The sequence below is a fragment of the Garra rufa genome, chromosome 2 (genome assembly GCF_049309525.1).
Source record: "Garra rufa chromosome 2, GarRuf1.0, whole genome shotgun sequence".
Taxonomy (NCBI): Eukaryota; Metazoa; Chordata; class Actinopteri; order Cypriniformes; family Cyprinidae; genus Garra; species Garra rufa.
The window spans coordinates 52,916,983-52,942,481 of record NC_133362.1 but is presented as its reverse complement, the minus strand read 5'-3'; the positions used below and the strand labels follow the sequence as shown (position 1 = coordinate 52,942,481).

The window sequence follows — 25,499 nt, the reverse complement described above, 5'->3', positions numbered from 1 at the left end:
TTGAAAAAAGTGTTTTAAAAAAATTATTAAATAGTTGTACTCAACAGTAACATTTTCATACCCCTCCTCTGTCTATGCACAAATAGCTTCTCATCAACCCATTATATTTATTTTTTTGTTGGCTACCCAGCCAAGCTACATTTTACAACTCATCACTTTTAGCACATACTTCAAACACTTCATGGAATTCTCATTTGTACAGCATTTTTTCTGTTGCCAAATTACACAGTTCTGTCATTTTTAACCACAGACTACTCACACACACACACACACACACACACACACACACACAAAAAAACTCTTCACTCTTTGCACTTTCAGCTCCTACAATCTCAGTCAAAGTCAGCACTTTAAGAACCTATCAGCTTTCGTCTTGATTTCGTCACGTGTTCCACTTCTTTTTGTTCAACTTATAGCCTTATATCATTTTTACCTTCATAGTATCACGACTGTGTGTATGCAATGCACAGAGATGAGAATTAATTGAAAGTTCTTTAATAAAATCCACAAAGGGTAATCCAAACAGGTAAGCAGAGGAACATACATCCAACACAACACAAAGACATTTAAAACTGGACAAAAAGGAAGGGCCAAGCAGGAACCTAAATACACAGGATAATTAAACTCAGGTGCAGCAGGGAATAATCAATTAACTAAACTAAACAGATATGGAAAATAAATTACACTATTGAACCTAAATATGAAACAAACCTCACATTAAAGCATTTATATAAACACTTTCCTTGTACTTGTGACAACTACATACTGTATATCAAATATATCTTCAAATATACATGTGTAGTACGGTGGCCCCTTTAAGTACATCACGTACCTATATAGGAGGAGGTTGTTACATGTCTCCTAGTGTTTCTTCTCCTTGTACTGTCATTTTTTGACAGTACAAGGGTGTATGTACCCTGCATTCCTATTTCATTAAATATTCTGTTTAATTGTTACTCTGGGCTCCTTGTCATTCCCTCTGACTCTTTATTCCCAGCAACCGTAACAGAAGACAGCACCAATAAAATTATGACAGAGGCTGAGGACAGGCTGTGGGGACTAATGGTGCGTTCACACTGCACACTTTGTCTGCGTCAGGCAACGCTCCCAACGCATCTAGTTTGACGCATGTACGTTGAAGCTGGCAACGCTTGCTTTTTGGTGCGTTCACACCGCACACGTCAGGCAACGCACCCAACGCATCTAGTTTTTTGCACACTTCCCCTAAATAAACCATAGCAAACTATTGGGACTGGACATTTTGGGATCCTCTGTTGACCATGTTTGCCTAGCTAACGAAATGGGAAATAATTACGTTGAGAAAAGATTTGATAACGCCGACATCCCCGATCTCTTCAGCGATCTTCATCCAAGCAAGTTCCTTTACATTCCTGTCTTTATACAACCACGAGGGCGGATCATACAATTATCTGCGATTGCAGACGGCTACAATGAGCAATATATATATGTAATATAATTAAATTGAAAATGATTTTTTCTCTGCTCCCGCTTCATTCAAGATACGTGTGGTGACGTCGCTACAGTGAGACGCTCTGATTGGTTGACGCACTGCGTCAAGTGCGTCAAGTCCGTCAAAAGTTCAGCTAGCTGAACTTCTGCGTTGCTTGCGTTTGCTGCGTTGACGCTTGAAACGCAGGTAACGCTTGAAAAGTTGACGGATCCAACGGACACAACGCAACGCAGAGCCTCTGACAGACTCAACCATTTACTTTACATGTAATCTTGCCGCAACTGACGCTTGACATTTGGGGCGGTGTGATCGCAGCATAAGGCAGAGGGGTGATGTGTTTTTTTTTTTGTTTTTTTTTTTTAGTGATCTGAAACCTGCTCAACAGATGAATCCTGCTGATGTTTACTTGAGTCTCTTCAAACTGTTTTTCTCTGAGAGCGCTTTACCAACTTCAGATGTTCAACTACACTGGTAAGTTAGTGTAAAAACAAGTGACTACTGATGAGTTTTTCAATCACTTAAATATCATTTATTTGTTTCATTTGTTGAACAGAACTCAGAAAAAGTTTTCAGAAGTTTTCCACATCTCTGTGGTTAGATCGGGGTGCTCAATAATGTTTCTTTGACCTTCATTATGCATGTTTTGATTATACTTTGTTGTAAATAAATACAAATAATATAATACTCCATTCTTTGAATCTTCTCACATTGTTCCTTTCCTAATACTAACAGTAGTAATAATGGGCCATTAGGGCAGGGCTCTTTGTCTCTCAGGTGTGAATTGCTAAATATTCATGGCTCATTGCCATTCCTTTGAATATTCCCTTTCAAACACAAAACATGTTTTAGAAAATGTATATCAATATATTGTTTTCTATGAACGAGTGAACAAGATAATTTCACATCATTTGGTTGACAAAAATCTAGCCTACCACATCTAATTCTTAAAAGTCTTGTGAACAAATGTTCTGTATGTGTTTCATGGCCTTATTTCAGTGACTTCAAAACTTTAGTTTTTCACTTACCACGCATAAACGTTATTTTCTCAAAAACACAAATGTACATTTCATGTTGCTTAAATATTATTGTAGCCCAATTTGTGCTAATTGCAATGTAATCGAATTTTAGCAATTAATATGTTTTTAAGATGAAGGAGTGGACTTCTGAATCGAGCTTGAACTCCATAATAATAATAATTATTATTAGAATTAGCAGGTAAAACATATATATTAGTAGTTACAGACTATGGTAAGAATCGTCTGACCTCAAGGTGATTTGGAGCCAGACACTCTACCGTTGCACTACAAGATAGCGAAATAATTATTTAGTGTTTCATGCTTAAGCACTTTGATAAACTATGCAAATCAGCTAGTCTTTACACTCACAAAGTCAAGAACAGATCGCTTGACCTCAACATAATTGGAACATGCAACCTCCCGATCCGGGGTCAGGCGCACTCTGTTTTCTCGGCCACGAGGTCAAGAAAACAAGTCGGCGTTCCTTGCTTAATTGCTTTGATTCAATTTGCAAATCAGTCACGGTAAAGGGCTGTAGACTTTATACTATGGATGTCAAGAAGAGATCAACTGATGTGATTGGAACATGCAACCGTCTGATCTGGATTCAGCCATGCTACCGTTGTACCCCAAGACACCACAAACCTATCTGGTGTTCCCTGCTTAAGCCACCTTTTGTCATCCTGCCTTCGATAGCTCAGCTGGTAGAGCGGAGGACTGTAGATGATACATTGGCTATCCTTAGGTCGCTGGTTCGATTATGGCTCGAAGAAGCTGGCTTTTGAATTCGGCACGTAGATGTTTCCACGATTTCTTCAGAGACTGCAGGGCAAGATATGAAAAAGTAATACATCAAGAGGCAGATCTGTCACAGTACACAATGACAGGAATGGTTATTACATGAGATCTCAGGCTTAATAAAAATAACAGGTCAAGATACAAATCTATCACAGTACACCGGTGGTTTTCAATCCTGATCCTGGTGACCCCCTGCTCTGGGCTGTGTTTCCCAAAAGCGTTGCAATCCTTCATACAACGTAGACGCATTGAAACCAATAGAGTTGCAATCAACTTAGGGTTTTGATGACTCTGGAAAACGCGGCCCTGCATATTTTGTCTGTCTCCTTTTTCTGACACAACCAGATGAGTTCATGGAGCTCTCTCCTAACGAGCTAATGATCTGAATCAGGTGTGTTTAATAAGGGAGACATACAGAGCGGTGGGATTGGAAACCACTGCAGCACACAACGACAGGACCTCTTTTCACATTAGAAGTCAACAAGAAATCATGTGACCCCGACGTGATTTGAACACGCAACCTTCTGATCTGGAGTCAGACGCGCTACCGTTGCGCCACGAGGTCCTGAACCCAGAGGTGATGTATTTTGCTTAACCGCCTTGACACAGAATGCAAATCAGTAAATATACGGTGCTCAAGGAACACTCTTGATGTTGGACTTCATACTCAGGAGATCAAAAACAGATCGTCTGACCTCAAGGTGATTTGGAGTCAGACGCGCTACCGTTGCGCCACGAGGTCCTGAACCCAGAGGTGATGTATTTTGCTTAACCGCCTTGACACAGAATGCAAATCGGTAAATATACGGTGCTCAAGGAACATTCTTGATGTTGGACTTCATACTCAGGAGATCAAAAACAGATCGTCTGACGTCAAGGTGATTTGGAGCCAGACACTCTACCGTTGCACTACAAGATAGCGGAAAAATTATTTAGTGTTTCATGCTTAAGCACTTTGATAAACTCTGCAAATCAGCTAGTCTTTACACTCACAAAGTCAAGAACAGATCGCTTGACCTCAACATAATTGGAACACGCAACCTCCCGATCCGGGGTCAGGCGGACTCTGTCGCGGCCACGAGGTCGAGAAAACAAGTCGGCGTTCCTTGCTTAATTGCTTTGATTCAATTTGCAAATCAGTCACGGTAAAGGGCTATAGACTTTATACTATGGATGTCAAGAAGAGATCAACTGATGTGATTGGAACACGCAACCGTCTGATCTGCATTCAGCCATGCTACCGTTGTACCCCAAGACACCACAAACCTATCCGGTGTTTCCTGCTTAAGCCACCTTTTGTCACCCTGTCTTTAATAGCTCAGCTGGTAGAGCGGAGAACTGTAGATGATACATTGGCTATCCTTAGGTCGCTGGTTCGATTCCGGCTCGATGGAGCTGGCTTTTGAATTCGGCACGTAGATGTTTCCACGATTTCTTCAGAGATTGCAGGGCAAGATATGAAAAAGTAACACATCAAGAGGCAGATCTGTCACAGTACACAATGACAGGAATGGTTATAACATGAGATCTCAGGCTTAATAAAAATAACAGGTCAAGATACAAATCTATCATAGTACACTGTTGGTTTTCAATCCTGATCCTGGTGACCCCCTGCTCTGGGCTGTGTTTCCAAAAAGCATTGCAATCCTTAATACAACGTAGACGCATTGAAACCAATAGAGTTACAATCAACTTAGGGTTACAGTGACTCTGAAAAACGCGGCCCTGCATATTTTGTCTGTCTCCTTTTTCTGACACAACCAGATGAGTTCATGGAGCTCTCTCCTAATGAGCTAATGATCTGAATCAGGTGTGGTTAATAAGGGAGACATACAGAGCAGTGGGATTGGAAAGCACTGCAGCACACAACAAAAGGGACCTCTTTCACTTTAGAAGTCAACAAGAAATCACATGACTCCGACGTGATTTGAACACGCAACCTTCTGATCTGGAGTCAGACGCGCTACCGTTGCGCCACGAGATCCTGAACCCAGAGGTGATGTATTTTGCTTAACGGCCTTGACACAGAATGCAAATCAGTAAATATACGGTGCTCAAGGAACACTCTTGATGTTGGACTTCATACTCAGGAGATCAAAAACAGATCGTCTGACCTCAAGGTGATTTGGAGCCGGACACTCTACCATTGCACTACAAGATAGCAGAAAAAATATTTAGTGTTTCATGCTTAAGCACTTTGATAATCTATGCAAATCAGCTAGTCTTTACACTCACAAAGTCAAGAACAGATCGCTTGACCTCAACATAATTGGAACACGCAACCTCCCGATCTGGGGTCAGGCGCACTCTTTCGCGGCCACGAGGTCGAGAAAACAAGTCGGCGTTCCTTGCTTAATTGCTTTGATTCAATTTGCAAATCAGTCACGGTAAAGGGCTGTAAACTTTATACTATGGATGTCAAGAAGAGATCAACTGATGTGATTGGAACATGCAACCGTCTGATCTGCATTCAGCCATGCTACCGTTGTACCCCAAGACACCATCATGGACTTCATCCCCCACAAGCCACTGCACTTATCACTGCTCACACCTGCACATGGACCGGGGCCGCCATTCATGCCTCTGTGTCAGGCCCACTCCATCACTCTCCTGAACTGTCACAGGTATTTGGAGCGTCTGGAAGCCGCTCTTAGGTGGGGGGCTCTGTCACGATTGAGCCTCTGTTATCAGTACTCTTGCACCACTTATCATGGACTTCATCCCCCACAAGCCACTGCACTCATCACTGCTCACACCTGCAGCTCATTCACACACTCACACACCTGCAGTTCATTTACACACACTGCATATAAGCCACTCTCACACCTAGCTCTTGGCAAAGTCTTGTATTGCCCCGGCTGCATTTCTGAGCGTTTCTTCCCGTGTTTGTTTTCCCGTGTTTGATTCTCACTGCCAGCCCCGACCTTTCTGCCTGTGTTTTGACTACGATTTCTGCCTGCCCCTGTGTGTTTGTTTTGTTTTGTCTTATCTAATAAATGCTGCAAATGGATCCACTCGTCTCAGTCCGTCCTTGTGACAGAAGACTTCACCACTACAAGGATCCAACAGCTAGTATGGTGTCATCCGGTTCCAGCACGAACTCCACGGTACAGATCATGCGTCTCAAACAAGGTGAGCGGTCTGTTGAGGAGTATGCGATGGACTTCATCGAATTGGCTAATCGGTCTACTATGGATGATGTATGCCTGATGATTTTCTTCTGTGGAGGACTCTTAGAGCCATTGGCTTCACTGATGCCTATGGTCGAACCTAGCTGGACTTTACAAATTTATGTTGACATTGCTCTGCAAATAAGTGGCTCTCCTTTTACTGTGGGAATGAAAGAAGAGGACAACAATGTTCCCACAGTAAAATCCAGCTCAGAGCCACTACACAAGATGGCTGCCACGCCAGAGTCTGCACACAAGATGGCCGCCGATGTTCCTGAGTCCCCGGCCAAGAAGTCCCTCTGCTCACCTTCAACCCACCTTCGGTGCAGAGGACTTGCCGTGGGACTGCCATTCTCCATCGGTGCCCTGGCTGGAGGATCCCTCACCATCGCCTCCAGCCTCAGAGTCCTGGACTCCGCCTCGGCCCTCCGATCCTGCGGCTCCACCCCGGCTCTCTGCTCCCTCGTCTCCGCCGTCGGCCGTTGGTCCACCAGCTCCACCGGGCTCCATCGTCCCTCCGGCTCTGCCCTGGTCAGTCGTCGCCCCACCTTCGCCTCTGGACTCTACTCCTCCGGCTGCGCCTCATCACTGCGTCCTACCGGCTCTGTGGACCTCCTCCCTCCCGTGGGCACAGCCTCGGTCCTCTGTCGCTCCGGCTCCGCCGCGTACCTCCGGATCCTCGGTGTCACCCATGACCATCGACTCTCCGGTTCCGCCTCGGGCTCCACCGGCTCCACCTCCGTCGCCCGGCCCCATGAAGGAGCCAACCCTTCCACCACCATGGCTTCTCCCTCCGTCGGTGCCGCCTTAGTCTCCTGGTTCTCCACCTGCACATGGACCGGGGCCGCCATTCATGCCTCTGTGTCAGGCCCACTCCATCACTCTCCTGAACTGTCACAGGTATTTGGAGCGTCTGGAAGCCGCTCTTAGGTGGGGGGCTCTGTCACGATTGAGCCTCTGTTATCAGTACTCTTGCACCACTTATCATGGACTTCATCCCCCACAAGCCACTGCACTCATCACTGCTCACACCTGCAGCTCATTCACACACTCACACACCTGCAGTTCATTTATACACACTGCATATAAGCCACTCTCACACGTAGCTCTTGGCTGTCTTGTATTGCCCCGGCTGCATTTCTGAGCGTTTCTTCCCGTGTTGGTTTTCCCGTGTTTGATTCCTGGACTCCCTCCCGTGTTTGATTCTCACTGCCAGCCCCGACCTTTCTGCCTGTGTTTTGACTACGATTTCTGCCTGCCCCTGTGTGTTTGTTTTGTTTTGTCTTATCTAATAAATGCTGCGAATGGATCCGCTCGTCTCAGTCCGTCCTTGTGACAATTCTCTTTAATGGGGAAGTGTGTCCAAACCTTTTATTGGTACTGTATGTTTGTTCCAGTGAGTGAATCAAAATCTAGGTGAGTCAGAAGTACAAAACCTGATAATGTAATAACATGCCGTTACTGTAATATAGCTCTGAACAGCCTTTGAAGTCCACTTATTTTAAAACTATTGCATTTGCTTTAGCTTTGGGGTACAGGGCATGAAGTACCTTTTAACTAAGGTACAGGCATGAAGGGATAATTATACCTTAACTAAACGATGAAATCCACATTGCCTACCACATAAAATGGGTTAAAAATCATGCTGCCGTTATTTGTACACTTGCAAAAAAAAAAAAAAAACACAAAAAAACCTTTTCTTATTTAGATTTTTTGTCTGGTTTCCAGACAAAATATCTAAAAATTCTTAATTCAAGAATTATTTTCTAGATGAGTAAAAAATAATAAAAATGTAATCAAAATTTTTATATTACCTTGTAGCAGTGTCAGAGTTTTGCCGCCCCATCCAATCACCTGAGCTCTTGTGAGGGCAAAGTACGACTGCAGAGCATAGCAACCCTACAGAGCAAACTGAAGAGAGGATTTTTCTCTGGTAAAACAAAATATATTCATACATTACATCTGACTATCTTTATACAGTCTTTTCATTATGTATCTGCATCTTGTTGTTATTGTTGTTGCTTTAACTAAATGGTTTTAATGAATTAATGAATTTCCTTTATTTAATCTATAAAGGCTGGTATTTAATCTATAATGCCTTTAATGTAAATGGATGTAGATCAGTTTCAACATGAGCTGTTAATATAGTCTATTCTTCATTCCCAAGGGCTAATAGAGTTACTCTATTTGAGTAACTACAATGTGACGACTGTATTTATAACAACAAACATAATGAATATAGAATTTTTGAATAAATTAAAAAATTTAAAAAAAAAAAAACATTTATTTTTTAATCATATCCTTTTCATGTTTTGATGTACTATGATTTTTGTGTAGGTCAATATCAGATTCGGAAACAAGAATGTCCCAAACAGTCTTACCTGTGAACTCTTCAACACTCATCATTCAGGTTCAACCACCAACACAAGCAACAGCAGTTGGGGCTGTGACAAATGCTCCTGTGCCTGTTCATGTCACAGGAGTTTCTACTTTTCATGGACTTCAGGCATTTCTGAAAGGCCAACCAAAAGCCCTTGGGGTAAGAATATTCTCATAACCCCAGATATTTCCTTTTAAGTGTGTATGGTAGTGTGAAGTAAGAAAATTACATGAATAAATTCTACAAAAAGGAGTAGTAGACACATTAACACAATATACACTGATTTTATTGCATAATGTGACTTAGATACAAAATGAGGAAGACCAATATAAAATAAGGTTTATCATTTACAGAGAACATTTTACAGTGTACCAGTCACAAAGAGTCACAGAGAAGAATGTTTTACAAGTTGTAAACTATCAAAAAATGTTAACTAATGGACAAAGTTGCACATCTGCAAAAATGAGCTTTCTGTGCTTGAATATTTTAGGATATTTTCGAGTACAATCCATACCCAAAGTGAATCAATATCCAAAGTCCATACCCATAGTTGCCATAAATTTATTGTATATTTAATTTTGGTCCCCAAAATTTGAAACTGTTTTACTTTATAAGAGACTTTCTTGTTCTGTCCTGTACATTTTTCTTGTCCCTCACAGACTGTCCAGATAATGATCGGCCTGTTGACTTTACTGTTTGGGATCGTCTTGACACTTAATTTAGATTCCATCACTGTCATTAGTGGTATTCCTTACTGGGGATCAATCATCGTAAGAAACAATTATATAATTTTTTTTCTGTTTTTCAGTTTTTTTTATTTATTTATTTTTTATTTAAGCTACATATTCCAACAGAATATTCCATTTTGTTCTTTCTCTCTCCTCTCAGTACATTATCGCAGGCTCACTCTGCATTGCTGCTGAAAACAAAGTTAATTCTCCCTTCGGTTTGTGTTTGGTATGTACTCAACATTTGTACGTTTTAAGGGCTCCAAGCTGCCAAACACAGGCAGGTGGCATTGTAATAATATGATTCACATTTTTGTGCAATTGATATAAACAATTCTTACAGATAGGGATGTTTCTGGCAAAAATGTATTAAATGAATTTAGATTAACTGAAGCACTGAGATATAAACTAATTATATAAACTAATTTTATCTCCTGAACTCAACACCCATACTTAATGAAACTTTGGACATTTTGATATTTTATACTAAATTGCATCAAAATTGCACCTATAGATACAACCCACACCGTATCTTATAATCACTTCTTAAGACACTAAAAAAATATTTGTACTAACAGTAAAAGGGAGAATAAACAGTTTTCCTTTTTGAGACCAGCATATTTACTGTAATCTAAACAGTAATCAGTGAAGATTGACTGGACTTTGCATTCATGTTGTGTATTTTTCCATCTACATTAACCCTCTGGGGCCCGGGGGTGTTTTGGGGCCCTGAAGAAGTTTTGACATGCCTTGACATTTGTGCTTTTTTCAGTATGTTAAAAACATATTAATATCCTAAATCTAAATACATTGTATTTAGCACAAATTGGACTACAAAAATATGTAAGCAACATGAATGTACACTTTTAAGTTTTTGAGAAAACAATGTTTATGCGTGCATTTTGAAAAACTAAATTTTTGAAGTCACTGAAATAAGGTCATCTAACACATACAGAATATTTATTCTCGGGACTTTCGAGAATTGGATGTGGTAGGCTTGGTTTTTTTCTACCAAATGATGTGAAAATCATCTAGTTCACTTGTTTTCACAAAACAGTATATAGATTTAAATTTTTGAAGACACTTTTTGTTTAGAGTGGCTGTATGCGAGAAGGCGTGAATGATCATGAATAATGCTGTGATTTACACCTGAGAAGACAAAGACCTGCATAATGAGCCGCATAATGAGCCATTCAGTCGGATGTTGACTGAGAGGAAACAACAGAAAGAATAAAGGAAAAATGAAAGGACAAAATACATATATATTTAGTTTGAAGCGTATTTTGAATATATTTAACTATCACACAAAATAACTTGTCTTTCACTTGTGAGTGCAGTTAAACTTTTTATTAGGAACAAAAGTAATAAACACAGAAGTCAAGATGTCGAGGGTGCAATATCCAAATCACTTGCAGGAAACTTGAACACAGGAAAACGGGGAACAGCAGAAACTGCAAAGAAAACAAATAGATGTGAGCAACACAATGATCTGACAAAGACAGAGCTAACATGGAGAAAACACATACACTACCAGCCAAACTTTTTATTATTAAAAGTTTTTTTTTTTTTAAGTGAGCAGTTTTTTTTACATAGTAAACCTATTTCACAAAATTAGATAATTATTTTTCTTTAAAAAAGTACCTTTGACTGGTAGTGTATAGCATAGGCGTATAACAGTTAGGTGCAAATAAAACAGTGTGAGATAAATACAGGTGTAAGGTTTGTAATGAAGTGATACAGGAGAAACCATACATCTTCTACCTTTCATACAGATTACTTAAAAAGAGAATATTAGTTTTTTATTTGAATTGGTTTATGTAAAAGTAAACATTTCAAGCTTTCTACAAGTAAATGCATTATGTCTGTGAGGCACGTAATCACTTAGATTTAGGTTTCATGCACGTTAGTTTCATTTATGTGTCTGTGTAAAGATATAACAGAGACAGTCAAGGCAGAGCGCGTGCCCTGACTGTTTTCTTATTTTCATAAAAGCACAGTGTATACAAATAAAAATATACCCTCTACAGTTTCGAATGATGTATTGGTTGTATTTGTACGATCAAAACTGACGGAGAATTTTACATTCTTTTCGGAGTTATTACAAAAGCGTGCCTCAAATGCGCCAGCGCGTTTTTCGACCAAAGTTGAAACATCCTGTCATCATGAGACATTTAGATGCAGTGAAATGAAACATACTTTATAATGTTTCACTTGCTGTAGTCAGGAAATACAGTTGGCAAAAAGTCTTAACTGGTAAAATGTGTGCACATTCTGTCACAGTAACAACTTACAAATATAAAAGAAAAAAAACTTACTTGTGTAAATATCTCATCTGCTGGTTCACGCTGTGTCTCATATAATGTTCATCTTCTGAAGTAAGTTTTATTCCTGACAGCCCATCTTCTTCCAGAAAGGACTAACTTGAAAGAAAAGAAACTGCTTTCTCCTTTGTTTACCGTGATGTGGGCGTCTACTTTTGGCGCGGCGCCCTCACGTGGACGATTTGAATATGAAAGACTGGAATCGCTCTTGGGCGTGATCTAATTAAAACTAATGAAGCAGACAAGAGAGACTGGACATCGTGTTGGTTTCATACGGATTACTTTATCACAGAATATTTGATTTCAATAAACATTACTTTATTTGAAAGTATAGATATCAAGCTTTCTCTAGACATATTGCTCATGTCTCTGTGTTGTGTATTGGCTGAGTTATAGTCTATTTTAATGACGCGTTTCTGAATGAAGATCACGGAGATCAACGCGGCAGACAGCACACCCTTTTTGTTTTCTTTATTTTGTAAAATCACAATATTTTTTTGGTTTTGTGAGTATATACAAATAAAAGTAGACCCTTTACAGATTCGATTGATGTACTGCTTTTATCTGTACAATCAGAAATGACCGAGTAATTGAAGTTCCTTTTGGGAAACTGCCACAAAACGCGTATACGCGTGTTTGGACCCCAGGGGGTTAAAATGATGTGTTAACAAAATGTGTTAAAGTTATTCCTAATTTATTAATCAGTTTTATGTTGACGTTATTTTCTTCTGCCGATAGGTGAAAGGTTCGCTTGGAATGAACATTTTCAGTGCTATAACTGCAGGCATTACCATTATTTTAATTCCATTTGATTTGGCTCTTGGACCATTTTACAATTACTGCTACGATACTGACTGTTACGAGTTTAGGGAAAAGTATACGGTATGTCATCAATGTTTACATTTGCATTAATGTAGTAATCACAATAAGATCAGTGTGTGGTCAGTCACTTCTTGTCGAAAGTAAATTCTTAATCTGCTCTCATCTGTCCAGTCTTTTTCTCCCCAACATCACATCTCTTACTATTACTGATCATTAATAATTTAAGAAGGCATTGATTTTATACATTAAGCAGCCAGTGTACCGGTGTGAGTACTAATTGTCAATTATTTTAATATTATTTGTGCTAATGTTGATTTTCATGTCAGATTCTCTTCTGGGGAATCGGAACTGTGTTGCTGATATTCGCCTTGCTTGAGTTTATCATCTCCATCTGTCTGTCAGCATATGCCTGTAAAGTCAGCTGCAGCTGTTGCACCCAGGTTAGTAATGCGTCAAGATGGAGGTTCACAAACTTTTTAATGAACTGAAACCCTCTGATATGTAATGGAAATAGTTACTTATGGATGTCTCGATAATAAGCAACAAACACTAAGTTATGTTACAAATATTTATTTATTAAATTCTTCACTTTCAAATGGTCAAACGTTCACGTTTTTAACATAAAATTCTTGTGCTATAAACATCTGTACACAAAAACATTGGAAATTATGTAAATGTTGATGAAGTGAACTTTAAACACATTGCGTTTCCAGATATTAAAGGGGTCATCAAGTTGATATGATTCTTTAGGGTCTCAATGAGAAGTCTGTACTATATTTTGGGTAAAATTTTGCAGTGTGAAAAACACCCATTTAACCGCGTCAAAAATCAGGCCTTTTTAGAGTGACCCATTCTTTTGCATTTGCCTTAAAAAAGGCTAAGGAGTTCTGCCTACCCAGTCCCTCTCTTCCATGGGGTGACGAGCTGTAATGTTTAGCCACGGAATTTGCTATCTAGCACATAATTAAAAAAGGTGATTTGCAAAGATGCATAAAAAACACTTATACTCACTTACTGTATGCTGTAGGTGAAGCTGTATCCCAAATGATTTACGTGAACAGATAGATTTTTGTTGATCACCGGGCGCATTTTCTTCAAAAGTTAAAGCAATGTTAATCATCTCACAAGATTAACTGACTATATGGGTTATTGCTACTATTTAGTGGATTTTATGTCCCCATGAAACAAAACAAGGGATGTGATTGCACAATTACCTCAAGAGACAATATTGAATGAATTAGCATATGCAGTTAAAAACAAGAGCAATGTCTAAGCCCGGTAAAGGTTTTGCCGCGAACTCAATGGACTGGTTTCTCTCCTATATGATTTCACATGACCATTCTGAAACATTAGAAATGTACGTGAGCTTCTAACATCTGATTAAAGCTATGTGTGACTTTCTCCTTTCCACAAATTTAACATAAAAAATGGGGCTGTCAAACCATTTAAAAACTTCTAATTACTAACACATCAGATACGGCTGAGAAATTACACCCAAAATATCATATAAAATCATTATTGTGTTAAATGAGAAAAGCATTAAATTACTCTTGCGGTACTTTAATGCTATATGCCGATTGGTCTGCACAGTGATGGTGCATCTTAAACAAGTCTAATAACTCACTGAATCATTGATTCACTCAATTCAAAATGGACGATTCATTTAGTAAAGAAACATCACTTGCAACAGTTCCGCTGTGGCTTTATTTGGAACTATTTTGTTTGCAGAACTGATCCAAACAGCTAATATTGAATTAAAAATTTAAAACAATATTAATTTATAGCTTACTGAACTATTGTATAAAATGTTACAATTGCAAGCACGCAAATATCACGATATTTCATCTTGACTAGAAATATTTTCACATTTTAAATATTGTAAGTTCTTGTGAAATGAGATCTCATCACAAACCCATAAACAATACTACATATTTTACTGTATTTACTGCATATAATCAATTTTCATGCCAATAGCTTTCACATGCATATGATTCAGGATTCATAATTGTTAGTACCTAAAAACTAAAAAGCTTTCTGAAGCACTTGATTAATTCTCATGTTCCTCAATCCTTTTTCCACATCTGATCCTCACTTTGAAATAAAGGTCACATATATTTCTAAATTAGCAATTTTGAGTATTAGCATATGCATCTCCTTCTTCTCTTAAAGGAGTAGTTCACTTCCAGAATTAAAAATTACAGATAATGTACTCACCCCATTGCCATCCAAGATGTTCATGCCTTTCTTTCTTCAATTTTAAAGAAATTATGTTTTTTGAGAAAAACATTTCAGGAATTAACTCTATACTGGACTTCAATGGTGCCCGTGAGTTTGAACGTCCAAACTGCAGCTTCAAAAGGCTTCAACACAACACAAGCACTGTTTTTTGGGAGAAAAACTCCCATCTCATTTTCTTCTTCAACTTCAAATTTCTCCTACATCACTGTTTTACCTTTTTTGTAAAGGGTGCTTGACCTTTGCGTGTTCAATTTGCAAACACAGGGTCGGTACTTCTACTGCAATGTAGGATGATTTTGAAGTTAGAGGGGAAAATGAAAAGGCAGTTTTTCGACATTCCCTACCTGTATTGACCCACATTACACAGAGTACGCATATGCAGTATGAGCATTCAACGTTAAAAAGTATATACATTTATTTTATTTTTTTAAAGGATGGATCGTTTCGCTAGATAAGACCCTTACTTCTCGGCTGTGATTGTTTAGATCTCTTTGAAGCTGCATTTAAATTGCATTTTGGATGTACAAACTCACAGGCACCATTGAAGTCCATAATTCCTTAAATGTTTTCCTCAAAATTTTAATCTTCGTAATTTCTTCACGACTGAAGGAAAAAAAAGGCTTACTTTAAATTATATAAAATTCAATTTATAATGATAAATTTACTCATGTATGAAACAATTAATTAGTTTGTCACTCAAACTCCACTCCACCCTGTTACATTGGTGCTACTTGTCCTTTAAAACCTTTGAAGTCATAATACCCTGAAATCACAAGACTTGCTGGACATAATTTCCTTGGAAAACAGGCATCTTCAAGAGCTAAGAATATATTAGTCTTTAGCTTTTCTCTCTAATGCTCATTTTAGTCAAGTTATTCTGAACAAAATTTTTTTTGATTAAACAAATTATATATTAAAGTTTTCCAAAATGTCATGTTTGACCTAATGATGGAGGCTTGAGTAATTAATGTGCAGAGATTGAAGTGATGTGAATTACCTGAGTCAGTGCATTTCTCAAAAGCATTTAGCAGCAGCAGTGTCTCTACTAATAGCAAAAGCTGTAATACTGGAACTGTATGCCAATGTTGTTGCACTTTTATGGGATTTTACAATAATTAGAAATAAAATGCTATATGTGCATTTCTCCAAAGGTGCCGTATGTTCCACAAGTTTCACCTCCACTGCCCTGTGACTTTAGGCGCTGCCATTACCATGATCTTGACCATTCAGAGGTAAGAGAAGTTTATAAAGTAAAATGGTATACAAAAAATGGATATGTGTAAAGCAATATATAATAGGAGCAGTACTTTTCGGATATTATTAAGTAAATAAGCAATCAATAAGTAAACAAGCTGATCATATAGCTTTTTTTCTTATAGATACCTGTGATCAGCAACCCTTCCGTGCATCAGCATCCTGCAGACAATCCTCCACAATACAGTTGATTATTGTTTGATCCTGCTGTTTTGTGTTGCTTTCATGGGACACATGGACTTGGACTTCCCAATGATTACCAGACCCTCACTATTTGCATGTCATTACCATAAAAGGACTAAATAAGCAAAGACTTTACTTGATCAGATTACAAACTTTACAAATTTTTTAAAGTCACATGTGTTTAAACAATGACTATTCAAAACACTAATAGATACTATTTCCTGATTTTCTCTCTGTGGTTAAGTTACCTTATCATAAGTCATGTTTGGTTGCTTAATACTGTATAATCTGTCAGAATAAAGAATGTAAAAAATGTTTATTGGCTTGTTTTTTCGCACTGTTTTTTCATACTGTGTGCTTATTGTTTTTTACATTTTGTATGTCAACCTCATCTAGCACACCTGATTCATCAGATTTTTAGTAGAGACTGCAAGAACTAAATTGGGTGTGTCTGGAAAGGTGGACATACAAAATGTGCAGGGCTGGGGGTCCTCCGGGACAGGTTTGAAAACCCCTGCCCTAGGGGACACTTTGGGAAACAAAATACCTACTATACCATGCCCTGGTCCATGCTTATCAACCTGGTGAGAGAGCACAAAAAAATAGTGGCAAACATACAATGATTAAAGGGAGTGGAGTGGAGGCATCGCTACATAAAAAAAAAAAAGTCAACCTCAGGGGGCCTCTTACTTAAAGCCCTAAAATGGAAAGAAAACCTAACCCTGCTACCAAAAACATAGGTAGGAATACTTCAAGGGGGGAATCTTATCAAAGAAAACCAGCCTCGACTGGTACATCTTTGACAAAAACTTCATGAATAGGGAGCCTGAAAGAGACCTATAGCCTTACGTGGACTGTCTACTGAAAACCTCCTAGATGAAGGAAACAACCCAATCAAGAACAACCCATTCATGTGAACTATCCTCAGATAGCTACATACCTCTGACAAGACTGCTATATAGGTGGGCCATCTACTTAAAACCCTCTAATACAGGGAAGACTATGAAGGTAAAACAGTAGCAAAACTCGAGAGCTTGTTAATTTGAATGTGAGAACTTGACATATTAATATTCGTATTTGTAAGCTGAAATTTGAACTCACAGCTCTGATGTGAAAAGCTGAATCTGTCGATTTGCACACACAGACAATGAACAAAACACCCGTGTTATGAATTTGAAGTTGCAAATTAATAACTACAAATGTGTAAAATGACATCCACACAAACAAAATGACAGACACAAGTGTGTACGACATATTTGCTTTCGCACTTTACTTCAGTTTTACTGTACAACCTCAAGTCGGCACTTACAACCTCTCAGATCTGGCAGTACAACTTCAAATCCTAGCGCTTTGACTTTTGCTACTCTTTTTGCGATATTCCTGTAGCAAAACTCACTCGTGCACTTGTAAATGCAGACGTGAGAGCGCAGAGTCAGGGGCGGGGCTTGGGTGGGAATGAAGACATTTTATTGGTCGATGCCTGACCAATGAATATTGTTGTACCAGAGTTGCCATATAACTCTGTTGTTTTTATATATATATATAATTTAAACTTCTTTATTGGGTTAAATTCCTTATTTGCTTGTCTTTATTAATATTCACTTGTGCTTATATGAATAGCATAAAATAACAAGGGATGTCATTAATGAACATTTTTAAATGCAACAATTTAAAAAACGTATAAAAATCGAGTGCTTGATAATGCCTTAATGTACATTAAAAAAGCAAAATTTAAAAAAATAAGCAGTTATGACCGGCAATACTGTTTTGAGCAACTAGCTAAAGAATTTATTAAAAAGCCATAAGGGCATCTAGTGGTTAAACCATGACATTACATTTGAATATTATCTTTCTAGCCACTAAATGCCTCTAATTTGCCTCTTTGCGCTGAAATAATAGGCATATTAAAAATTGTTACATTTTAAATGACCATCATAATTATTGTGCATATTATTTAGTACCAAAATCAATGCACATTATGTGTTAAAAATTACTAGAAATTGCTGCAAATACAGCGAAACTCCTGTGTGTCCTGATTAATTCTATTCAAATATATTCACAGCGCAGAGATATATTCAGCATGTCGCAACCAACTCTGTTTTTTCAGCGGTTCTGGTACAGCGATATTAGGATATACATATGAAAGATGTTGCATTATTTGTTTAGCAGATTATAACTGAATGACGAGATGATTGCAGTGGAAAGTCCCCTAAAAGCTAAGGATATTCAATGAAAATTGTTTCCAGTGTTTTACTAATAACTGATACATATGCATTAAAAATTGTTTCTTACTGCACTGCTATTCGCGATGGCTAGCGATATTCATTGGTCAGGCATCGACCAATAAAATGTCTTCATTCCCACCCAAGCCCCGCCCCTGACTCTGCGCTCTCACGTCTGCATTTACAAGTGCACGAGTGAGTTTTGCTACAGGAATATCGCAAAAAGAGTAGCAAAAGTCAAAGCGCTAGGATTTGAAGTTGTACTGCCAGATCTGAGAGGTTGTAAGTGCCGACTTGAGGTTTTACAGTAAAACTGAAGTAAAGTGCGAAAGCAAATATGTCGTACACACTTGTGTCTGTCATTTTGTTTGTGTGGATGTCATTTTACACATTTGTAGTTATTAATTTGCAACTTCAAATTCATAACACGGGTGTTTTGTTCATTGTCTGTGTGTGCAAATCGACAGATTCAGCTTTTCACATCAGAGCTGTGAGTTCAAATTTCAGCTTACAAATACGAATATTAATATGACAAGTTCTCACATTCAAATTAACAAGCTCTCGAGTTTTGCTACTGTTTTACCTTCATAGAAGACAGTCCAACCCATTTCAACCCGTGGGCAGTTCGTTTTGCCTCTGACCTTATTGAATATGCATTTATAGGAGTTTTCCTTTAAGATACAAATATGTCAGGATTGTGGTCTGTTTTGGAGTGTTTTCCTAATGTATTTCCCCCTGTTTTACCATTGATTTGGTTTGTTCCTTTGTCTTCCCCTTTGGTTCATTGTTTATTTGGTTTAGCCTTGCCCGCATTTGGACTTTCCACTTGTTATCCTGGATTGTGAACACCTGTCTTGTTTAGTGACTACTCCCCTTTGAGTATGTTTAAATAGTCCATTGTTCCTGTTTCCTGTTGTCCGGTATTAACCCTTTGAGCAGTACAGTCCCACATATGGGATTTAGAACGTTCGGTGACGTCACGCAACTGCCAAATTCTAAATTTCAAATCGTCCTCTGCGCAAACACAGAGAGAGGCGAGAGTGATAAAGGCTGTCATTCGTATTTGCACAACTAGCTACTCAAACAGTGTTTATAGGCACTTGATATGTTTATTTTATGTCATAAACACATTGTCACAGAAGAACCAGACACAAGATTACAGAGCAAATAACCACAATAATGTAAATATATGAATGAAACACGTGCAGCCGTTCATAGGCTGATGAGTGGCTATCCTTTACGTTCACTGAAACTGTGTTTGCAGGCTCATGATGTGCTTATTTTATGTCACAAACACATCTAAGAAGCACCACAACAATAATTCTTTGGGCATATAAGCACAATAATGCCAAAGTATGAAACACAGGCATCTTATGCGGGTAGCCGTGTTTGTTTTGATGAGCGGCTGTCATTTACGTTCACTCAAACAGTGTCATGTTGTGCTTAAATTATATCTATAACACTCATTATAACACTCAGGCTGTCTAAGAAGCACCATAAAATAAAGTTTATATGGCATATAAGCACAATAATGCCAATTTATGAAAGAAACACGGGCATCCTTTGCGCGCAGCATGTTTGTTTTCATAGGCTTATGAGCGGCTGTTCACGATGTGCTTATATTATGTCACAAACATTCAGATTGTCACAGAAGTCCCACAACAAAACATTTTTGGGCATATAAGCACAATATATCAATGAAACACTGTCACACGATGTGTCACATTGCTATAGTTTAGGCTATTGTTGACATATTACTATACTATAACAAAAATGGCTTCCTTGACAGCTGATGGCATCACTATGCATTATGACAGAGTTCGCGGGGATGTTTTTTTGCAGGAATGATTGGCGGGCTTGTGACAGGTCTACCCTCAGAGCTGACCACATTACTTCAGAGTAAAAATGGAAAGAAAACTAACTCGTGATGAGATTTTGGAAATTCTTTTCCACTCGGACGCTGAATCCGGCAGCGACAGTGATGAAGAAGCTCACCTCCCGGAAAACCCTACAGACTGTGATCGTTCTGAGGCGACGGCAATCCCTGATAATGCCGGCCCTGCCAGTGAGGGCGCTGTTGTGGGGGACTTTTTTCCAACCTGGACATTAGATCCATTCTCTCCACCAGACCTGGACTTTGACAACACTACCACAGGTGTTCAAGGTAGTGTGACAAATCCTTCTAAGGTAGAATGTTTCAGACTGTTTATGAATGAGCAACTTGTGGAGCAATTGGTATTGGAGACTAACAGGTATGCTAAAAGAGACGGCTACTATCCCTGGGAAGCTGGCAAAGTGGTCAGAAACAACTGAAATTTACACATTTCTGGCAGTAGTCATTCTTATGGGCCTGGTAAGAAAAAGGTCCTTGAAAGATTACTGGACCACTGATCCAGTAATACAGACGCCATTTTTCTCCACTCTCTTCTCTCTGGATCGCTTCCAACTGCTACTAAGGACCCGCCACTTTCCTAACAATGCCACAGCAAACCTCAGTGAATAAAACTAGAAGTGTTTTCACCTTTCTGAGGACTACTTTTGGGAAGATGTTCGTTCCTCACACGGACTTGTGCATTGACAAGTCACTGCTGCTGTGGAAAGGCCGGCTTAGATTTCGGCAGTACATTCTATCAAAGAGGAAGAGGTTCGGGATCAAGCTCTTCATGCTGTGCGATGGTCTGACTGGGTACGTCCTCAATAGCCGCTTTTCCACTTTCGGGCCAGTGCGAGCCAGTGCTAAGAACATGCCAGCGGGGCCAATGGCCTCGAGTCACAAGCACCAAGACCAAAAGTAAGCTGCGTTTCCACTATCGAGCCAGTAGCCTCGCTGTGCAAACCTAAAGCCTTCCCTTTACACAACTCCTTGGATCAAACGTCACGAAACCCCTCCCCTTTCAGCAGGAAGATTGAAAGTAAGTCAGGTAGGCCACCATAGTGCGATCATCTAACGAACAAAATGGAGAGAACCGAATCGGCTGTTTGTTTGCTCCTTTTGGTGTTTTCTTGGTGGAAGATGAAGCAGCGAAACCAAGATGCAAAGATGGAGGCTCAGCAGCATTTACACCGAAAGCTTATGTTAGCTGCAATGCGAAAAAGAACAATACAGCGACATGGAAGCCGGATACAGCGAATGCAGAAACGCAGACAATGGATGGAAATGGTAAATACTGATACAGAGTTTGTAATGTAATGTTATGCTTAAGCTGTTTAAAGCTATCAGATGTTTTGCTAGTATTACATCACATAATTCCATAAGTAATGTTAGACATTAATTGAATTAAGATAGTACATCTGTTTATAAATACATGTTTATATACATGCATGACTTAGGCCACAGACAGATACTACCACCACCACCATGTTTCACAGATGGGATAAGATTCTTAAGCTGGAATGCAGTGTGTTCTTTTCTCCGTACATAATACCTTCTCCAATAAGTTCTATTTTGGTTTCACCCATCGTTTAAACCTTTCTCCAATAGTCTTCTGGCTTGTCCACATGACCTTTAGCAAGCAATTTTCTTTTTGGAGAACAATGACTTTCTCAATAAATAAATGACAAATTCATGTTTGATTGGGTTCTCTTTGTCTACTTTAAGGACTTAAAAGAAAATCTGATGATGTTCTAGGTCATATTTATAGTGCTTTTCATTAAACAAACTGTTGCAAACTGAAAATGAAGGTTTCTAAATTTATATTTAGGAGTAGCATACTGTATATATAAAGTGTATTAACTAGTTTAGGTGTGTCTAATTGAGGTTGGAGCTTAACACTGCAGGGCACAGGACTAAGGCTGCATTCGAAATCGCATACTTCCATACTATTTAGTAGGCAAAAAGCAGTAGGCGAAGGAAAAGTATGCATGAAAAGGCGAGATTTACCTGAATGGAGCACTATTTCTCGCGAGATTTAGGCGTACGTATACTTAAGTATCGTTCGAATATGCCTACTTACCTACTATATAGTAGGCAAAATACGTACGTGAGAAGAGTAGTATGTCCGAAACCCACAGTATTCATAAAAGAGTAGGCGAAAGTTCCCGGATGACCTACTGCGTCCTGCCCAGACTCTGAAGTGCCGATCGAGGGATACTTTTCTATCCCATAATGCCATGGGAGAGGATACGTGAACCAAGAAGAAGAGAGGATTGCGTCTAGTTTGCCGCGAACGGCCGAAATAAAAAGAAGAAGAAAAAGAAGAAAAGAATACGTCATAATCGAACATGGCAGAGAAGAGTCAGGAGGATGTTTTCAAATGTGAGTAAAACAGGGTTTCCTGTGTCATAATTGCATTTTTGTAAAAACGTGCATCATGTTGTTAAAACGTGATAGTCGATGGGGAGCTCCAGTAAGCACATAAGTTATGCGTCTACAAAGTGGATTGCTGCCATCTTAAATTTAATTATTCCCACTTCTAAAATCATGATTGCAAGCTTATTAATGTGCAGTTGTAACTAGGAAATTTATGGACGTTAATTCAAATAGCTTGTGACTTTAGCACTTTATATGTTTTAAATCATATACACAGTTAAAAACTTTTAATAAAGGTTTATCTAATATCTGACAGAAACAACTTTGACAAATTCGCTTAAGAGAACATCACAACATAAAACTGACCTCTGTGATATGTGTGTGCTATTACCTATGTAGTAGAATTCAGTTGTCAACACTGCCAATATATATATTTCTGTAATGCAAATAAATTCAAAGTTATCAATAAGCTATCAAATGTATTTGTCTATTAGTACTGTTGATAAAATGAGAAGCAAATGTTATTGGATAAAACACTTCAGCAACTGCCTTAACATTTAAATGTGCAAGTGGTTCGCTGGCTTGTAATCATAGGAGAAGGCAAGGCAAGTTTATTTATATAGCACATTTCATACACAATGGTAATTCAAAGTGCTGTAAAGGAATTAAAGTCACAATAGCATAAAAATCATAAAAATTTAAAATAATAATCACAACAATAAAAACAAAATTAAGAACATTTAAGATTAAGATTAAGACAAATTAATTAATACAGTAAAATGATTATACATAAAATAATGCAATCTGTTCGGACGTAGCACAGTGCTCATTCAATAAATGCACAACTGAACAGATGAGTTTTGAGTCTGCATTTAAATGTGGCTTATGTATTAGCACATCTGATATCTTCTGGAAGCTGATTCCAACTGCGGGCGGCATAATAGCTAAAAGCGGATTCCCCTTGTTTTGTGTGAACCCTTGATATTACTAACTGACTCGATCCTAGTGATCTGAGTTGTCTGTTAGGTTTATATTCAGTGAGCATATCTGCAATTTATGTAGGTCCTAGGTCATTGAGTGCTTTATAAACAAGTAAAAGTACTTTAAAATCTATCCTAAACATAACTGGAAGCCAGTGTGGGGACCTGAGGACTGGTGTAATATGCTCTGATTTTTTGGTTCTAGTCAAGAATCCTGGCAGCAGCGTTCTGTATGAGCTGCAGCTGTCTAATGGTCTTCTTGGGAAGGCCGGTGAGGAGACCATTAAAGTAGTCCACCCTGCTGCTGATAAAGGCATGAACAAGTTTCTCCAAGTCTTGACGGGAAACAAAACATCTAATTCTTGCAATGTTTTTGAGATGGTAGTATGCTGATTTAGTTACTGCTTTGACATGGCTACTGAAACTGAGGTCTGACTCCAGAATCACACCCAGATTCTTGACTTGATTTTTTGTTTTTTGACCCCTAGCGTCAAGGTACGCATTTACCTTATGGACTTCATCTTTGTTTCCAAATGCTATGACTTCCGTTTTCTCCTTGTTTAACTGTAAAAAGTTTTGGCACATCCAACTGTTAATTTCATCAATGCATTGGCAGAGAGAGTCAATGGGGCTGTAGTCATTTGGCGATAAGGCTAGGTAAATCTGGGTATCATCTGCATAGCTGTGATATGCTATTTGGTTGTTTCTCATTATTTGACTTGGGAGCATATACAGGCTGAACAACAGCGGCGCTAGAATTGAGCCTTGTGGGACTCCACATGTCATGGATGTCCACTTAGACTTATGTTCTCCTATACTCACATAATAAGGGTCAGAAGGGAGTTTGGATTGGGATTTCATGAGCTGGAGGAAGGCTAGGAGGGTTTGAAATGGTTGGAGGGGTGATTGAAGGTTTGAAATATAGATGAAGTGGCCTTTCTTTGTTTGGTCTGTCTTACTTTGTTTTATGAAGTAAGAGATGGTTTCACCGTCTAGCACTGCTAGATCGGAGATAGTTGGGTGGATGGGTGGGTTTAAACCAGATGTAATGGCGAGCTCAGAGCATCTGAGGAAACCGAAGAAAGCCAGGATAAACATGGCTTCTAATGTGCGGGCAGTGAGGATGGAATGGTAACCTTTACGGAGGGTGGAGATGCAGTTGGTCAAAATTTTTAAGGTGATAGGTTGTCTTGGGTCTGGGCGGTTGGGCTGGGTTATTTGGATACCTTTGATGAGAAGGGAGGTCTGCGAATTGGTTATATGGGATGAAGGCGAGCCATATAACAGTTTGTGGAAAAACTGGATTCCGCTTAGGTATCCTTTATTGGAGCTGGCTTGGAGGTTTTTACTGGAGTTGAGATGAGAGATAAATAAGCAGGGAAAAATCAGGCAAAGGCAAACTATAGACGGAGGGGAAATGTTTAAAACATTTCCATGCTGTAAGGTAGGATTGGAGAGTCCTAGGGGAGACAGCTTGGAGAATGGAATTGATGGAGGCTTCGAGGAGGGGTCTCAGAGGGTGGTTTACAGGAATATCAGTTCTGAATAAGGAGGAACTGGGGTTGGGGGCGGATCCGCCTCTGGTGCCAGCGATCTGAATTTCTGCCAGAATCCGGGTTCTGATGGAGTTGGGTACCGGGGGAGGTTCCTGCGCTAGAGCATTTGGA

At 39.0% G+C, this 25,499-nt stretch overlaps 1 protein-coding gene and 2 non-coding genes across 3 annotated transcripts; 1 reads left to right on the top strand and 2 right to left on the bottom strand.

The window, feature by feature from the left end:
- Positions 1-3,778: 3,778 nt before the first annotated feature.
- Positions 3,779-3,850, bottom strand: trnaw-cca (transfer RNA tryptophan (anticodon CCA)). Its single transcript has one exon. It is a non-coding gene; the product is annotated as a tRNA-Trp (tRNA).
- A 1,347-nt stretch (positions 3,851-5,197) lies between these two features.
- On the bottom strand, positions 5,198-5,269 carry trnaw-cca (transfer RNA tryptophan (anticodon CCA)). The gene has a single exon. It is a non-coding gene; the product is annotated as a tRNA-Trp (tRNA).
- Positions 5,270-8,276: 3,007 nt separating this feature from the next.
- On the top strand, positions 8,277-16,696 carry LOC141326535 (membrane-spanning 4-domains subfamily A member 4A-like). Its single transcript, XM_073835273.1, has 8 exons — positions 8,277-8,388; positions 8,793-8,994; positions 9,495-9,605; positions 9,724-9,792; positions 12,623-12,766; positions 13,033-13,146; positions 16,096-16,176; positions 16,324-16,696. The coding sequence occupies exons 2-8, from the start codon at positions 8,818-8,820 to the stop codon at positions 16,387-16,389; spliced, it is 762 nt and encodes a 253-aa protein (XP_073691374.1). The 5' UTR covers positions 8,277-8,388; positions 8,793-8,817; the 3' UTR covers positions 16,390-16,696.
- The last annotated feature ends 8,803 nt before the right edge of the window (positions 16,697-25,499 follow it).

Bases quoted from the DNA above. Each gene is read 5' to 3' on its own strand.
- LOC141326535 (XM_073835273.1), top strand. From the start codon at position 8,818: ATGTCCCAAACAGTCTTACCTGTGAACTCTTCAACACTCATCATTCAG. The intron at 9,606-9,723 runs GTAAGAAACAAT...CTCTCCTCTCAG, and splicing joins CTTACTGGGGATCAATCATC to TACATTATCGCAGGCTCACT. The intron at 12,767-13,032 runs GTATGTCATCAA...TTTTCATGTCAG, and splicing joins AGTTTAGGGAAAAGTATACG to ATTCTCTTCTGGGGAATCGG.